The sequence below is a fragment of the Coturnix japonica genome, chromosome 4 (assembly GCF_001577835.2).
Source record: "Coturnix japonica isolate 7356 chromosome 4, Coturnix japonica 2.1, whole genome shotgun sequence".
Taxonomy (NCBI): Eukaryota; Metazoa; Chordata; class Aves; order Galliformes; family Phasianidae; genus Coturnix; species Coturnix japonica.
In genome coordinates this window covers 76,127,763-76,146,204 of record NC_029519.1, presented here as the reverse complement: position 1 = coordinate 76,146,204, position 18,442 = coordinate 76,127,763, and the positions used below count along the sequence as shown (strand labels likewise).

Below are 18,442 nucleotides of genomic sequence, written 5' to 3'. Positions count from 1 at the left end.
TAGATAATTTTTCTGTTATTAGTATATAGGCTTTCAGGTATTTAAATGAAAATGGAAGGTTAAAAGATAATTGCAATAAGAAACCATCTCCTTAAGTCAACCACACAAAATTCACATTGCTTTTCCCCTTAGACCCTCAATCCACGTGACAAACAGTCTGGCTGATCTACACTCTCGAAAGTAGTTTTTAAGTTGCCTTTGACTACACTGTATTTCATATTTACACCATTTTGATATATCCTTACCAGATTAATATTGTACGTTTTACACGTCAGATCATCCAAGCTCTGGTTCTGCAGCTTTTCTGTTATTAGTGTTACCATTGTAGATGTTCCTTTTCTGCTGCTCACACAGAAGTGTTGGAGGCTCTTAGGTGCCTTGTTTCAATAATCACAAGCCATTTCTGTTTTGGTTTAAAGTCTTGAGATTTATGCTTCCATCTTACTGCCAGGGTTTATTTCCAAACGCTGTCAGTGTTTCATGTCTGCTTTTCTGTAAAACTGAGACAGAAAAAGGAAGAAGTCAGAAACATTATTGCGTACATCATCATCAGTATTGTCATAACAGGACTTGTTTGGACCAGGAAGACATGAGCATGTCTTGTATTTAAACTACTACACTGAAAATGCAGCTAGGTGCACTACAACAGCCTATGAAACAGGCAGGTACATGCCACACTGCTGTACGTTCAGCAACAGTTACACCTTTGTTTCATCACTAAAGGTTTCTTGAAGAATGGAACAGTGGGTAGCTCCAGTGCTCTAACCACTTTTCAAACCTTCAGCTACTTTTAATGCATTCCTGTGGTTTTTGTTGCGTTTTTGAAGACTACATAATTGCTGTCTGTCAGCAAACATCAGATCTTAACCTGGTAAGCAGAAGATAACCATACATGTAAAAACATCACTGACAAAAGCTTAGATGTTTATATTCCATGAGCAATCATTTGTATCAAGAGCAGAAGATTTGCTCTCTGCCTCCTCTCCTAAACGTAGAGTCATAGGATCTCTAGCTCTCTTGCCTTAGCACCAGTATAACCTTTAAATGCTGCAGTTCATTGCTGTCTTTCCAACACACTATATTCGCTGGTTGTTCTACCACAGCAAGTGACCTCTGAAAGAAAAAAGGCTTGAGGAAAGAATGCAGCCCATTTTCACATCATTTTGTTTTCATTTGCTAGAAGTGGCAGAAATCACTGAAAATTTGTTTGTGCAAAGTACTCCATCCTTTCCACAATGTTCCTTATCAGCTGTTGAAGTAACCAATAGCAGCAAGAGAGAAGTCCCTTGAGTCCATGACCCAAGTTAAACCCACTTAAAACTTCAAGGTATTAATTGTCTTGTGCAATTACCTTTGAAACCTGGTACCAATTTGTTAGCTCAAATATGATTTCATATGCTGGCCATGCACTATGTCACCTCCACAGACACCTATTTTGCCAGTCCCCTAATTAGGCTGAGAGCTGTCGAAAATCCCAACTTCTGACCATCCCTTCATCCCTATCCTCCTATCTTGTTTTATTTGCAACAAAGCAATGCTTACATCAATACATAAAGCTACCCAGGTATCTGGATATGTGTAGACACTTCACTGAATGTGCCCAATCTCCCAGGAAAACACCCAAAGATTTTAACTATTTACCATTTTTTGTTCTGAAATTACACCGAGTCAAATATCAGAAGCATTGAAATTGATAGGCTCACTGGTAAAAGTTACATAGACCCTTTTCAAGGCAGGCATCTGCCATGGAAAGAATTATTCATGAAATAGCAAGCAAGTTTAAGGGCAAATGTGAACTAAGTATTATTTGAAGTATTATTACTAAGTATTCTTTTTACTAAGTATTATTTGAAGCTCGAGTGCATTGTCATGCAAAGGGATATCTGCCTCCCTTCTAGCCCTGGTAAAAGTTGGAACTCAATCTAAAAAACCAAAACACAAGTAAAACCAGAACGGATGGCCTAAGTTATCCATATACCGGCTAAATATATCATGCAAACAAAGGACCTAGTAACCAGCACAAAGACTTCCAGATTATTTTGAGGATTAAGATCTCTGCAGCTAAGAAGTTACTATTAAGAAACAGCTGAAAAGTTCAGCAGGTGCTTAATTACTAAGCTTTAGGCTTTTGAGGGTTTTTTTTCCCCCCAGAAATAGAAGCAAATCCAATAAACTTATGGAAAAGAAGAGGAGCAAGGTTCTGATCTGTAACCAGTTTGCTATATAATGTATTTGCATTTTGCTTAGTCTCCTCATCTTCAAATGCTTCACTGGTGCTCTCCCCCACCAGCAAATTCAGTTTCTCAGAACCAAGCATGAAGAATATGAGTTTAAGTTCAAACCAGAAGGATGCTTTGGAAGGGAATTCCCTCATCCTCTTACCTCACATCACAGACCTACCTCACCCAGAAGTAATCCACTCTGACAACCTGCCAAGCAGATTCTCCTGTAATTAGGAATTAGATTCCCCCCCCCACACACACACACCCTGTTCCAAAGCAAGGTCTGAAGATGCGTAGCTCCTCTTTTCCAACCCATACTCCTATCCTACTCAAATCCAGCAGCACAAAGCCAGCTGAAATTAGCCCTGCAGCCTCAGCAGCTTCACTCAATCATAGAAGTCCCAGCTGCCGTGAGCTGAGCTACTCATGTTCTACGAGGAATTATTTCCCTCATCTTTGCTAGTTCACATTGGCCATTAGAAAATGAGATGTTTCTAAGGGTCACTCCAGCTCCTCTGGGCAGTTGTCATTTTAAGACTTCACTAATATGTCTACAGTACAGAACTTTCAAGCTTTACAAGATCTTGGCTCTCAATGCCTCCAAAAAGGAAGTTCCATGGGCTACAAAAACTCCTCAAGGTATTTTCACTTCTTTTGGTAGTTAATCTCCTTATGTACTTCTTGCTAATATGTTCGTGCTAGAGCTGTTATAAGGCAAGTGACTTTCTTTTCCAATCACCCTGCACTCTCATCAAGCTGAATGCCCCTCTTACTGCTTGGTGCTTCAAACTAATTGGATTTTCAGTCATAGGAACCCTTCGGCCATCCTTGCTGGGATGGATCCTGCTGCATTTGCATTGATTCAGCAGCCTAACTGCAGGGCTCTTTGTGCCATTAAGTTCTTCCTACCACTGCAACCACAAGCCCTACACAAGCCACAAGCATATCCCAAAGATACACAGCTCTGCTGTCACGAAGACTCCATACTCTGTCTGAACTTGCCTTGCTCAGCTGCTGAGATCTCCAAACCTGAAGAGAACAATAGCTCTTGGAAATCCAAACTTGGTAAGGTCCTAAAAGATTAGGGCCATCTTTCCCTTAGCACACCATCTTTTATGAAGCCTGATTAGGTCGAAGCTAGAAAGCTGAGGCATCCAAGATAAACACGCATAACAAAAGATGTTATACATCTTTGTGCTGGGAGAGGCTTAATCTTGCTAGGATCTCCTTAAACTCGGAGGTGGGGGGTAAAGCAGCTATTTTTATTGCTGAAAGATGGACTAGTGAAAAAGAATAACATAAATGGGATACAAAAAAATATCTCCAACTAACTCCAAACGCAACAGCAAGCCAAAGCTAACATTCCTCACTGATTGAGACTGTGATGGATATCAGTCTCTCCATCATTTCCAAATTCACATTTCTGTTGTACGACAAATACCCCACAATTTGAGTATAGGTTTGTTATTCTTCTTCTGCAGTACTAAAGAGGTTTTATTACTGCATTTGTATAGTAATATGAAGAGTCTTATTCCTTAAAAATTTTAGCCGCGAGTAGTAAAGCCTTATAACAGCTCTGGCCAAAACTAAGGGTGGAGAGAGAAGTGCTCATGTCACAAATTCTGCATCTTCTCAGTGATGTCACTCGGGTCTTTTTTGGGAAGACTACTAAAAATACGGCTCCTCCTCCCCAGTCAGAGGATGCCAGAGGCTCATCTCATCCGACAACCTGCTTTCAAAGTGATGAAAAGTCTTGATGAAGAATCTAAAGCCAATTCAGAAATCTCTTCTTGGCTCCTAGAGAGCGAGGCAGCCAGATTCATTTCCAACACACTCCTACTGCTCTGCATCCTGCAGGACACAATGTTCCAGCAACAGCTCTCTTGCTGGGAAAATTCACATTTGTTTGAAACACTTCTATTCCTCCTCTGTCCCTGAAGTTCCATCTTGGATAAAGAAGAAGAGATGACAAGATTTTAGATTATTTGCCCATAATACTAATGTAGGTGTTTCTGATGATTGCAATTCCACAGGTCTACCTATGGGACTAATACTCAAAGTTGTTCTCTTTTTTTTTCCCTTCATACTATTTCTTACTCTTTGCCCAGCTCACTACACGGAGCCCTTATTACCAACAATCCCATAAAGACATACTTAGCCAGCTCCCAGCAGAAGAAAAGGATTAGCTAGAGTCAAAATTCCAATTCGGATAAGTAGGTCCTTTAAAATATTATCTCTGCTTCAGCAAGCCAAAGCAGCTAATCACCCCAGCAGTACTAACTCCAGATCTAGATGATTTTACTACTGGACCTCAGATAAAAAATGCTGTGATTTTTGCCTCCTGGCACCTCCTGCAGCAACCAGGAAGCGTTTCCAAATTGAAACACCGTGCAAAGCCAATAAAGTTCTAACAAAGCATTGTCCGTCCCATCCCAACTTTGCTTTGCTTCAAGCACAAATACGAGTTTCCTTTTCAACTTCTAAACTAATCCTTTATGACATCTGAAAGAAACTACATCATATCTAGTTTCTCACAATGCTCAAGTCCAGCTTCCAAATGGAAACAGAACATTCTGCTTATAAAACACGCTATTTACCACAGTGCTAAGAAGTTCACAGGGAGGCTAAGCATTCCTTGTAACATAAGACTATTATTACCAACTTTTAGCCCAGAAAGGTTATCAACAGTTTGCATTTTAAGAAAATTATCTGGATTTTCAGTGCTTTTTAGCACTAATTTGCAGGGCAGTTCTTTTGAGGCATTCCAAAATTCCACATCAGGCCTAAATTGAAGCTTTAATTATGAAGTTTTCTGCCACTACAGAATTATTCATCGGTGTTTCACAGGTCAGGTATCAGACAGTCCCATGTGTTATACCATGGGAGCCCTCTCCTTGCACTTCACCAGTCACTTGTTGCACTGTTTTCCAATGTTCTCTGCATGTAGAAAAACGTTCTGTATTAGAACAACCAAGTTTCTAATCCAAACAGGGTGAAAAAAATATGGTTAATAACCACAGCTTCACAGCTAACAAATCCTGTTTAAACAGTGGTTCTTCCCCCTGAAGAGACACAACACAAAAGGCAAGGCTCAACAAAACCCTCCCATACATGCTGAAACTCAAAATGAAGCCAGAGAAACTATTTCCAACATCTGCAATTGAGAGCTTTAAAGACTGGGAAGGTATTTCTTGAGCTACAGACTCTCTCGCAGCTTTCTCCATACAATTCTTTCATAAGCCAGTTTTTATTAGAAGAAAGCCTCAACATTATGAGGCGTTCTAACCTGGATTATGGTTGCCACAACTCCAGCAGAAAACTGCAAGAAAAAGAGACAAGAAAAAATGCTGGAAGGCATCTTTTATATTAACTGATGGACACTAGAATCAGGTTTCTCAGATATTCCACTGATTCAGGAAGTATAAGCAATATAAAGAGCTCAAAACAGTCCACAGAAGAACATACCTCACCTACCGTGCAAACAGGGCTATATTTTACCACTCTAAGACTGAGGAGAAAATAAAAAATAGGATTTGGGTTGTTATTGCCTCCAGCAATAGAAGAGCACAAATAGAAGGTCCACATGCCTCAAACGCAGGGAAATGGCAATGTAGCCCTGAATTTCCTTACGTTTTGACCTTACAGCATCACCATTCCAGCACCATCTGGTCAATGAGACAGCTCTGACCAAATATAAGCTGCTAACAAAGTCAGCATCCTATACATTCCTTCATACTCTAACCCCTACGCTTCAGATGCAGAAGCTCCTGCAAGAAAGGAGCAAAGCCTGAACCATCAAATACAGCCTTTGGACTGTTCCTTAAAATGCAACATGTTTTGGCAAATCCTCTGAACTCAAAGGGAACAAGAAGTACTCAGTTTTCTGATTGAAAAAACAGACCTTGTTCAAAGCCTCCCATGTGAGATGGAGAAATCTGCAAGCAGAAGAACCAGAATTAAGCTAAAAAGAATATCCTGGCTGAAGTCGTCAGTTTCCAGTTTGCAGAATTCACAGCCAGATGATGTGCTGGAAAGAGCTTTAAAGGTGATACTTCAGCATAGAGGTTTGCCTTCAAATGCAGAATCCACCCAGCTCAGCTGAAAAACACATACAGAACAAAGGCCTGTTTTCATAAAATCTGAATCCAGAAATACATTTCTTGAAACAATGGCAGCAGAGGTGGAATAAGCTCATGAGACTTCCTTCAGGTCACACCTAAATAGGTAATGTATCACCACAGAAATTTAAAGGGAAGAGCTCAACCCACTGCCAAAGGTTAAAGCTTTTATTATTGCCAGCTTGCATCAACGTGAAGTCTCAACCCATCTTTCAGACCCGAGGAAAAGTTAACATTCACATCACACACAGGCGATCCTGCATCTTCTGAAGTATCTTTGTCAGGCAGGAGAACAGATGATCCGCATCTTGTGTCTCATCCTATATGAAGATACTCTTGTTTTTAGTGTTCCTTCCAAAAATAATCCACCACTATATATATCACAGGCAAGGATTTCATTAATTTTGCCTAAGGATATAAATATCTACTACATTCAGAGTTGCTATCAGCATTGGTCTATAACCAGTCATCTCCCTGCAGTGTGGGAGCCTGACTTTTTTCCTCCTCAGCATGACCACAGAAATGCTCTTGTACTGAGTTGAGGAACACAAGTCTGTTCTACTGAGGCTTTAACACACATACTCCATGCTTTAGCTATAATCATAAACAAAGCGTGCCAACAGTCATTATTTCAAGACTGTCCTAGCTCAAACTTGGTTCTCTGGCCCATTTAAGTAGTTCAGACCAAAATCTAATGGGCAATCATCACTTACGAGTATTACTTCTACTTGTAGTCTATGGCATCACTGACAGATTGAAGACTTAATTTCCCTCTCCATAGACTATTTAGAAAATATTCCATTTAAAAACCAATGGACTGCTATTTTTCTATCTAGTCAGATACAAAATTCACACTCACTGCAAAGTAATTTATAAAGGGAATATTTGCTTATGGAGAAACCTGTGCACCACCAACCTAAAACTAAAGCAAATGATTCACTTTATACAAGACTCACAACATATTACTTTAAGGCTGTGAAATGTACAAAGATAAACTGGCTCTACCACTGGAATATTTGCCTCACTCCAATTAGAGAAAAGGCAGGGGAAAAAACAATGATAAGCAATAGCATCATCTACTTTCCCTTAGTGATCATACTGAATATGAGAAGTCACACAGACACATGCTTTAAAAATAGGCCTGAAAAACACATAGCACTGACCCCTAACTTGTATGTGCAGCAAACACTGTCACTATCACACACCCTGACCCCTGTGAAAGGCCAAATCCAGTAGCAGTGCTGTTGTGTTGCCAAACCCTATGGGCTTGGTGTTAAGGGATTACACAAATCCCCCTCACCCCCCATATACACCTATTAAGCCTCCTCCTATTTGCCTTCAGGTTCATTCTGCACAGTTTCAAACACCTGACTGGCTCATTTAGAACAAAAAGCCCCACTACTAAGTTTGTTTTTATGATCCCAAGTGCGTTTGTGCTGTAGGTTTCAAGCCAGGTGAAACCCATTTGTGTTGAGATGCTGCTTCGTGACATTTCAGAGACCTAACAAGCTGCATAATCTGCACACAGGGAAGTCTCTCAAACATAAGCCTTTCTATAAGCATGGATGTTAAAAACAAGGAACCTATGGCAGATCAAATATTTTTTCAATAAGTAGTACAGCTGGTGCATTAAAGACACTGCTAAATTTAGAACTCAAGAGCTTAGCAGTGTTCTGTAAATATCCATGCATCTCGGTGCCTGTAATAACACCAAGTACACTCCCCCAGCCTTACTGCCCTAATTCTCCATATTAAGAGCAGCGTTTCCCTCAGGACACACGGAGCTGCACCCAATTTAGGAAAGTTTCAATCTGTCTGAAAAGTGTAACTCTCCAGAAGACCATTTTGTAATTGTATCAAGTGAGCAAGCAAGTATGCCCTTATTTTAGCACTGCATTGTTTGGGTTATTTCTATATAAAACCCAAAAGCTTCAGGAAGCAAAGTAAGTTACAGGCAGAGCTATGCAACAAAGTCCTCTTCAGGCTTGCAAACAACTGTCCAAGCTTGCTGCTATATCATCTGTCTTGAGCACAGAAGGGCTTTGAGCAGATACAAGATACTGTATGGAACAGACAAATCAAGTACCCATAGCAATGGGAAGAAATAGAGGACAGCAGCACATACACCGATATCATGTGGACTTCCAATGTTCAACTCAGGCACTGCTTGATGTGTCATCAGGGGCATCCTTCTAACCAGGCTTATATTCAGCTACTTCAATAAATCCCTTTGAACTATGCAGCTTAGACTCTCCTAGTTCACTAAATCATTCCAGAAGCAAGGCCTTTCTAGTCTAAGCATTCAGCCTTCAACTATGCACTGAACAGCTTAATCAGGAAATGCTCTATTAAAGAACTCAAGGCACAGACTAAATGAGGACAAACTCCCCCAAAATTACATTGTTTTTTAGGTCTTCGGTTCAAAAGATAATCTCAGCATTTTCAATGTGCATTACCACAACTCTATCAGATGTTTAATGAATGAGTCTCTAATTCTACAAGAAAGGCCTGTGGAGAGATTCATTTGCCAAAGTGGATTATTGAAGTCCCCAGGACTCCAAGCCGTATTTACTCTCACCCAGTATAGGGCTCATTGCCCTAATACAAAACCATGCTCCTGGATGGGAAACAAGTGGGCACAAGGCGCCAACCAGCACACAAGTATCATGGATTGTGTCACTTAGTACAGTGCAGTTTTACCTGTGTCCCAAGAATACCAGACAAGTGAAAGTTGGGATAGATAAAATCTTCTGGTTTAAGTCTTTACTGATTTAAAGGCTGAGGCTTTAAATGGTGGCAGGTAAATTGCTTGACTAGGAAGTCAAGCATATACATATGAAGACAAAAAGAGCAAGAGTGCAACAGGATCACCAGTGTTTAGACAAGAAATCAGTGTCCTCCCCTCTTAGGCAATGATGCTTACTGTATTCTGACAAGATCAGCTCCTGGTAACCAAGTTGAAGGACAAAACAGTAAAGATTTTAATCAGATACAGTCAACAGCAAGAGAGATGCAAGCTTGTCCTTTCAGCTCTTCACTTGAAAACTCTCAGCCTTCCAAGCGAAAGATTTCAAGTGAAATCTTTCAATAGCGATAATAGCGTGCTTTATCTAAACACACTTCAAAATAAGGCTCTGAGATTACATCTGAGATTCTGGCATCTTCACTCTACCAAAGGTTAAGCACGCTGTAGTCTGTAAAGAGCAGTAATATGTTTCCTGCTCAAGTTCTGAAACACCAAACCACTGCATTCAAGGGTAGTCAGCGGCTGAGCACCTGAACCCAAAGAGAACATCAGTGATAAACAAGCTTCTCGACAGCTGCAGTCTGCTCCACAGGTGCAAAAAGCATTTGCTTCAGTTGGGTTCGGTTTAACAGCTCACCTAGTTCAGAACTCAAACTGGTTTTATGTTATTTGATCCCACTCGAGCGAGAAATGGGGAGCAGGGAAAGGAAGGCCCCAGCCCCCCTCTGCCTTCCTTCCCTCACTAGTTCTGCTCTTAGGGCAGCCAAGATCAGAGTCATATATTATTTTCAATTAAGTTTATTTGAAATGCTGCTTTGAAGCTTCTCAATTAATCCAATTTATTTAATACAGTCTTATTCAATAAAGACTTTGACAAACAAGGTGCATTAAATTTAATCTCACTTTCAATCCAAGAGCAACTGAACTACTACATACATCTTACTATGACAGAAAAGTGACATTTAATCAATTTCTAGGTCTGGACACCTACCTGCACAACCCACCATAGGGAACCTGCTTAAGCAGGGAGTTGGACTTGATCTTTTGAGGTCCCTTCCAACCCTTGAGATTCTGTAATACACATTTCATCACCCACGCTCTTTTAACACCTCAGTTCCAAGAGATGCTGCCTTACATTTGGCAACACACTGGAGGTCAGAAGTAACACCATTGGAGCACTCTCAGCTAGGATTTTACAGACCAACATTAAATGCTTCTAGAAAAGGATGATCAGATCTTTTAAAGCCTTCTTTGAATTTAAGACTGCAGCACGATTGCCAAGAATAGATGCCTGTCTCCTTGGAGCACACAATGGGTAGAAATGGTTACAAGAAATTATTACACTTTGTAGCCAACAGCATTAAAACAGTGCTTGACTGCATCCAGGTGAGTTTCCCTTTGACATAAAAAAAAGAGTCAGATTCATGTTACCGGTGCTCCAAATCTCAGTTTTAAACACTAAAAGGTAATGAGGAGGTGAGCAGCAAGCAATCATGCTCACTTTGGCACCCCAGCACAGGGCTTAGGGACAGGAGAGGAGCCACTGAGGTCACACAGTCAAGTTCAATGACTTCTGATGATGGCAAGCAAAGGCTCTACAGTGAGAGCAGCCCCTGTTGGATAACCATACCCAGAGAGTAGATCTCAGTGGCACACAGGAGAACACACCAGCAGGAATCCAGTTCAATTCACTGATTGCACTGTCAGTAACAAATGATGGAACAAACAGCAGAAATGTAGAAAGAACTGCAAAACAAAACTCTGTACAACTTTGACACACTGGAAATCTGTTTTGAATGATATCAGATACAATTCAGCTATGAAAGTCGTGCTTGGGCAGCACTAAGCAAGCAAACAGCAAGGTGAGAGCCTGGACAGAAAGCTGCTGGCTGCAATGGAGCAAGAAGCTGGTCCTGAAACAAGGGTTAAGCACCTGGAGATGCATAAACATGAACACACATGAAAACAACAACCCAATCAGCACAGGAAAGTCTCAGCTAGAATGAAAAGTTAGGCTTCAAGTACCACACTTGAATACCTATGCAAGCTATCTTAAGGGTAATACAAAACAAAAAGGACAATTAGAGCTGAAAACATGACCTCCCGTGAAGATACAGATGCACTGCCTTTATATAGTCCAAAATCATCACAAGGCTGGGTGAGAGGGGAAAGGAAGATGTGGAGAGACAAAACACAAGAAAACAGGAAGAGGACAAAGAAAACAGTTCAATATTACTACAGGGATAAGAATAGACGTCCCTTGTGCCCATGGGATTAGACAGTCAGCTTGCACTGCAAAAAGGAACATGTCCAGCTCTGTATTCAAAATGAGTTTTAATGCCAAGGACAAGCAAAATGCTGAACTGGGGGAAAAGCAGAGCTGGTCCAACTTTTTATGAATCACATTAGGTGCACAACACGGCTGTCTATAAGGCTTACAACCAGCCCACATCCTTTTCAACTATTTTGGGGGCCATCTCAATTTGAAGCTACCCCTCTTACTCTGAATGAGCTAGAAGTCAGTCCTCTCAACTTGCAGAAAACAGGTTAATGTTTGCATGTCCAAATGCCTTTGGGGTACGGCAACAGAAAACTCATACCTGCCCCATACTTTGCTCACGCAGAAATAAATCAAGTCCAATATCTCGCAGCAATATGAGAATTTCAGCAGCATTGCTGTATGCTGTCGGTATCCTTCTGCTCTGACCAACAAATTCCAGAATCATATATTCCTTCTGACAGCAGTGCTCTAGAGATGTAATGGCTTTCACTGTGGTGTCACAGAGCATCCTCACAACAGTACACACACACACCTCTTACTGTAGCCAAGCCTAAGGCTGTAGCTTCAACTTCCTGTGCATAGAAAATGCTGTAGACGAATCATATACTCCAAAATATGGAACGTATGGAGCCAAAGCAGAAAGCATTAGCTACAGCTAGTCAGAGGAAGTCTGTGCCCAAAATAAGTCCCGTGAACATTGAAAATGCAAACTTTGAAGTCATTAAACAGGGGAAAAAAAATGAACTAAGAGCTTAAGCACAAATAAGACACCTAAGAATCACATAATCATAGTGGTTGGAAGGGACAAGAGATCATCGAGTCCAACCCCCCTGCCAAAGCAGGTTCCCTACACTACGTCACACAGGTAGGCATCCAGGTTAAGTCTTGAATATCTCCAGAGGAGGAAACTCCACAACCCCTCTGGGCAGCCTGTTCCAGTGCTCCATCACCCTCACTGTAAAGAAGTTCTTGTACACATTCATGCAGAACTTCCTATGCTCCAGTTTCTGTCCGTTTCCCCTTGTCCTGTCTCCAAACACTGCTGAAAAGACACCAGCCTCACCACTTTGCCCCTCACACCTCAGATATTTATAGATCTGGATCAGGTCCCCTCTCAGTCTTCTTTTCTCAAGGCTAAACAGACCCAGTTCACTTACCCTTCATAGGGGAGATGCTCCAGGCCCTTCACCATCTTTGTGGCTCTCTGCTGGGCTCTTTCCAAGAGATCCCCGTCTTTTTTATACCGGGAGCCCAGAACTGGACACAATATTCCAGATGAGGCCTCACCAGGGCAGAGTAGAGGAGCAGGATCACAACCCTTGTCCTGCTGGCCACACTCTTTTTAATGTACCCCAAAATATCACTGGCCTTTTTGGCCATGAGGGCACACTGCTTGCTTATGGCCAACCTGTCATCCACCAGGACACCCAGGTCAAGAAGCACACATCAGGTAAAATACAATGTATTTTTCCCCCTCTGTAATAGTTCTGGTAGTATAAATGGCTCACTGGATACAAATCTGATCTATAGGTCAACATTCTGAACAGATTTACAAACAAACAAACAAAAAACTAAACAGTAAGTGCAACAAGCAGCCTGTCTCACCTCCAGAGTACCATGATTTCTTATTCAAACACTGACATGAACAATCCTGGTCAGTATGCAGTGTTAATGGACACATTAAGTGAACACACACCTACCTACGCTCAAGTGCAATACCATGTCCAGAGAGGTGAGCAGCCATGGGCTTCATGCCCATGTTTCAGTGACAATAGTATTCTCTCCTAACCAGGAGCTCTGCTGTTCTTATCTCACCCTTCCGGGCCCTTACAGCAATCCACAGCACTTCTCTTAAGCCCAAGTTACCCACACACCCCAAATTCATCAACTTGGTTTTATTTCTAACTGTATTCTAAAAAACCAAAGATGAGGTTCTAGGTACTCACTCCTTTCTCCTTTTCACTAGAATATATACCATGTTTAGCCAGTTCACTGATCAGCTACTTACCAGATGCTGTTCTCATCACTCCTCTCTCCTCCTCCTCACTAAATACCATGAAATAAATGATGCTATGAAGCACAGCAGCAGTCTTAGGGCGTGCTTACGCAGCTCTGTGCTCCATTCCAAGCAGGACAGAACAAGTAATTATTAGCCACTGCTATTAACACTGTGATAGACAAGCTAAAAAAGATTTCTGTTCCAGAGCCACTTGGCCAAGCACATTTCCACTATTCCATGTTTGAGTCACGTTCTACAGCACAGCAGACTCCAAACACACCAGCTTTTTTCACATCCTGCATGTGATTTTGAGTCTGGAAGTTCATAAAGCAACAGGGTTTGATAGATCCCATTGACGTGCAATTTGGTTTTTTTTTTTCTTCCTTCAAGTTTTCACCCCTCTAAAATCAGAAGAGGTCAACTAACCCTCAAAGGAAGACATCTGTCAGTGGGAAAGTAGAGGGAGTTAAAGGAAGCAGTAACTTTAAGACAAGAATTTGCCCTATGAACAAGCTTTGACAAGCAGAATAGAGAACTCAAGTATCCACTAGGAATTGCATGAAGTGCAAAACAGGAAGACTGCAAAATGTAAAGCTACAAACAAGATAACAAGACATAATATAGGTGCAGAGTAGTGAAGGAAGAACGTAGTATCATTTACCTCAACACAAACTGCACAGAGTTAAACACACCATAATAATATGAGCTGCCCAATTAGGCTGAAAAGCACATTTACCATACAAATTTCAAAAACCTCCCAAACCCCTCAGAGGCATTAAAGCTGTTCGCAATGTTATTTGAGATGCAAATTAGAGACCTAAAGTTAATATAGCACCAACAGAAGCTCCTATTACTCCTGTTCTTGGCTCAAGGAAAGGTGACAGTAGAACACAGAATGACCCGGGTTGGAAGGGACCTCAAGGATCATTTAGTTCCAACCCTCCTGCCTGGCAGGGCCACCAAACATACACCTTTACTAGATCAGGTTGCCCAGGGCCCCGTCCAACCTGGCCTTGAACACCTCCAAGGACGGGGCATCCACAACCTCCCTGGGCAGCCTGTTCCAGGGCCTAACCACTCTCCTAGTGAAGAACACGAGCCACAGCCCTGTCCTGTGAGGTCCCATTAAGACAGTAAAGGTTCTTGTTTGTTTTTAATAAGTTAACTCACTTTGGTACTAATATAGAAATTATAACTATAATCTTCCATAAACCCATAAGTTTTAAATGCACTAAGAAGCAGCAGCAAGGTAACTGCCTGGGCTGACAAGGAGAAACGGGTTTCCTGAAGGAAAGAGGAACTCGTGTCCTATCTTCCCAAACCACAGACCTCAGCACAAAAGTAAAGGTGCAGACACTGCTGCTGCAGTCATTCCACCAACCCTTTCCTGTACCAGCTGGGTTCCAATTTTAAAGCTCAGCAAAAGCTGCTTTCTTCCATCTCAGATGCCTTTCCTGCAACGACACACGTTTCTGATTGTAGTGAGACAGTTCTGCAAACACTTCTAATGACAGCAACGGCCAAAACACAGTTTGGCTTCACACCCTTAGCTCTATCTGTATCCACACGCATCGAAGGGCAATCACCATCTCTGGCACTGGGTGAGGGTGTTTCTGTGCTCCCAAAGCTCTGGGCCTGCAACCTGACTTACCATGGCAAGTGTGCATCCCTACCCTTAACTACTAGAGGCTCATTTTCACAGGTCTTCAGTTGCCACACCAAATTCAAAGCAGCGATGCTAACATTAGATAATCAGAACCCTTGCTCTTATGGCTAACACCACTAAGCATTACACAGGTGATGGCCTGCATTTCAATAACACAAATACAAGCAGTGCAAAGCTAGCTGTATCATTCTGGTTTTGCAATTCAGTAAGTTGTCTTTATATAATATAGAATACAGAAAGTTTCTTTATTTCTAAAGTGTGATCTTCAGCTGCTTTCATGAAAGAAATGCTGCTGTCAGGAAACCAAGAGCCATAACCCAGATAACGTATTTAGCAACAGCCCTGCCTGCTGCCTCACCCCAAGCTTGCAATTCACACAAACACAGCCTTCACAAGTTCTTTCTGCCCACTACAAAACACTGACAGTTGTGACTTCCTCGCCAGCTCGTTGATGACATTCACTGCATGAACTGATTGTCTCGAGAAAGAGAAAAAAAGCAGATTAATATTAGAGAGCAGACAATCCTCTTCATATTAGGCTCTGCACTCAACGTAGTCCATGAACAACAGATGACAAGTATAATAGTTTAAAAATAGCCTAAATTTACTTTATAGGAATAAAAACTCCAAGCAAACAAAGTCCCCTTCTAAAAGAACATAACTTGTTTGCTTGAAGGAAACTCAGTGCTGCCAAAAGGCAAAATTGCTGTGTATATTATCACCTCCCAACTATGCAAAAAGAAATGTAAACAACAATATAAGTACTAATACTTTCCATTGAAGGTTTAACGAGATTTCTCGCTGCTGTTTAAAGCAAAAAACAAAAAGGACAAAATGCTCCAAACAAAACATCATCCAAAAAAATGTGGGAGCAAAAAAAAGAATCGTGTTTGGAAAGTTTTAAGTACACATGTTTCTAAAGGGAATAATCTATCAAACCACAGGAGGTGACTAGAACTGCCATCATCACCGCTAGCACAAAGGAATGCAGATTGGGGGAGGCAATAGAGGAAGGGGGAGAAAGGAGAGAGAAGGGAAAAGGGGTCGGTACTAAAACAAGGCAGCCACAATAATGGTTACCAGACTCTCAAGGAATTCTTATAGGAAAGAATCAGCCCCACACGCCATTTGAAAGTAAAACAATCAATGCAATAAATTAATCTGGAAGTTCAACTTTCCTATTCTCAGCACAGTTTATTGCCATAAATGCAGGTTTACGCCATGCTCTGAGCTTCTAAAGACCATAACACAACATTGCAAATAAAGGTATTTCTTTCAGTCTCCTCGTTCTCCCCAATCACAGCACCCTGCACTCAACAGCGTTCAAGAGGAAATACAGAAACTTGCTATGCCCAATCTAAGGCGTTTCTTCACAACCACTTAACTTGAAAAGTTTCAAGTTAAGAGACAATAGCATTGAGTTACACGCTGGCAGATACAGGCTGAGAGAGGACAGGCAGATGGCCACCACCAGCACAAGGTGGCCTGGAGGAGTATCATTAGGGAAGGATCTTGTAGATCATTTTCAGTTTATATCTAATAGCCAGTATGTGCTATTATATTCCACACGCCAAAGAGCCTTAAAACGAGGGGTGAGTAAAAATAACTGATATTAACACAGAATTTCCCATAATAAATGAGTAGCAAACAATTTAAGTGAGCAGCTCCACGTTAACCACATGGAAACCACCTTGTGTTAAGCTGATCTGGATGTATGCTTTGGTTCCCTAAAATACACACTATTTTCTGCCTCAGAATGTGTGTCTCCCAGGCATCCCACTGTAAAGATACATTCAACTATAAAGATACAAGCTCTTATATCATGCCCAGTGCACCTCCAATAAAACCAGATCTCAAGTCACATGCTCTGTTAGGAAAGTTTCTGCCATTCAGCAGACGCTGTGCTCCACGTTCCCTAAGCCTGACCCGAAGCAATCAGCACATTCACAATTAAAACCTACCCAGAAATATTTCAGCTCACCGCAGCGTGCAGAAACCTTCTGCTTCTTGCCAAAAATGGCCTGGATGGAAAACGTTTCCTAGCAGTTAGGATATGAATCGGAGGCAGCGTAACCATAAGGGCTGTAATCAACGTTCTCAAGAGCTAATTTTAATGTAAGCACAGCAAAGCAGAACAGAGCTCTGCCCCAGGCCTGGAGCTCAGGACTGAGAGCAACCTATTACCCCCTAAGTAACAGTGCTGCTATAAAGCAAGGGGATTTTCTCAGTGCTTATAGAGGACGTAGGCCTTAACTAAAGAGAAAACCACTCAACTTTCAGCTGTCTGCTAAGAGAGGAGTGACGCAATGCTTAACCCAGAGGGCCACCTCCTGCTGCCAGCCCCACAAACCCTTCCAGCCACCTCAAAATCCCCACGATTCCTCTTATGGAATCCTACATAGAGGCTGCAGGAAAACATTTGGCGAAGCAAAGAACCAGAACAAAGCCTTGATTAAAGCTGGCACAGCACAAAGAGCCCGTTTAGTTGCGGGTTTGACGCTTCAGCCCCGTTAAGCTGAGGCCGTCATTCAGAACCGAGCTGCTGGGGGATGGAAGCGATACCAGCACAAAGGCCTGGAGAGCTACTAAATAACTAAGATCCCGAATGCCAATATAATATATTTTTGTGAGGCAGTTTTCTTTAGAAAACAAGATTATCGTCATTACATATGGTTTTTTTTCCTCCTGCTGCCATCCCGACTCTCCCTATAACAACAGCGGAAAATGGAGCCAGGCTCAGCCCCAACCCCACACGTCCTCACAGGGAAAGGCAGCCCCGGGTGCCCTTCCCACACATACACACACATGAAGGGGCCTCACCACCCACCCTGCTCCCACCCGCCGTCTGTTACCCGCTACCCGGCCCCGCGGCCTCCCCTGCCCGCCCCGAACCCGCAGCCGCTACCTGCGCCCGCACGGGCCGCCTCCCCTCCGCGTATGGACCAGGCTCCTCAATGGCAATTGAACAAAACACAGCTGGCTCCGCCCCCTCCCTGCTCCCACGCGCTCCTATTGGTCAAAGCACCCTCCCGCCGACCTCTCACCCGCTCTGCTATTGGCCCGCCATGAGCTCTAGCCCCGCCCACAAGAGGCGGAAGGCGGGGCTGTGCACCGTAGGGCCGTACAGCTGTGGGGTGGCGGCAGACTACATTTCCCAGAAGGCGTTGCGGCTGCCTTCTCTGATTGGCTGCCCCGGGGAGCGTAGGGAGGTGCGTTGTGCAGAGCGATAACTACGCAATTAGCGGAGGGGGGATGACGTCATCACGTTCCCGGATGGGACCGCAAGGAGGGCGCTGTTACGCTGGTGGCGTAACTTACGGCACCGTGCGCCTTGCCTTGAGCGTACGCATGCGTAGCGGCGTCTGTGAGGGGATTACCTCAGGGTGGGCGGGAGGCGGTTGAGGCTGCCT

The 18,442-nt window shown here is 42.6% G+C and overlaps 1 protein-coding gene across 4 annotated transcripts in view; it reads right to left on the bottom strand.

Annotated features, from left to right (window-relative positions):
- FAM53A (family with sequence similarity 53 member A) overlaps positions 1 to 18,055 on the bottom strand; it is a 60,257-nt gene extending 42,202 nt beyond the window's left edge. For 2 of the 4 annotated variants that reach the window (XM_015862827.2, XM_015862830.2), the window contains exons 1-2: positions 17,938 to 18,055; positions 246 to 500 (exon numbers count right to left, since the gene is read on the bottom strand). In XM_015862827.2, coding sequence (XP_015718313.1) covers positions 246 to 323 — 78 coding nt within the window. In that variant the 5' untranslated portion in view covers positions 324 to 500; positions 17,938 to 18,055. Of the gene's footprint in view, positions 1 to 245; positions 501 to 6,123; positions 6,311 to 11,686; positions 11,809 to 17,937 lie in introns of those variants that run through there. The other 2 variants (XM_015862828.2, XM_015862829.2) reach the window with 2 other exon arrangements.
- Between the last annotated feature and the right edge of the window lie 387 nt (positions 18,056 to 18,442).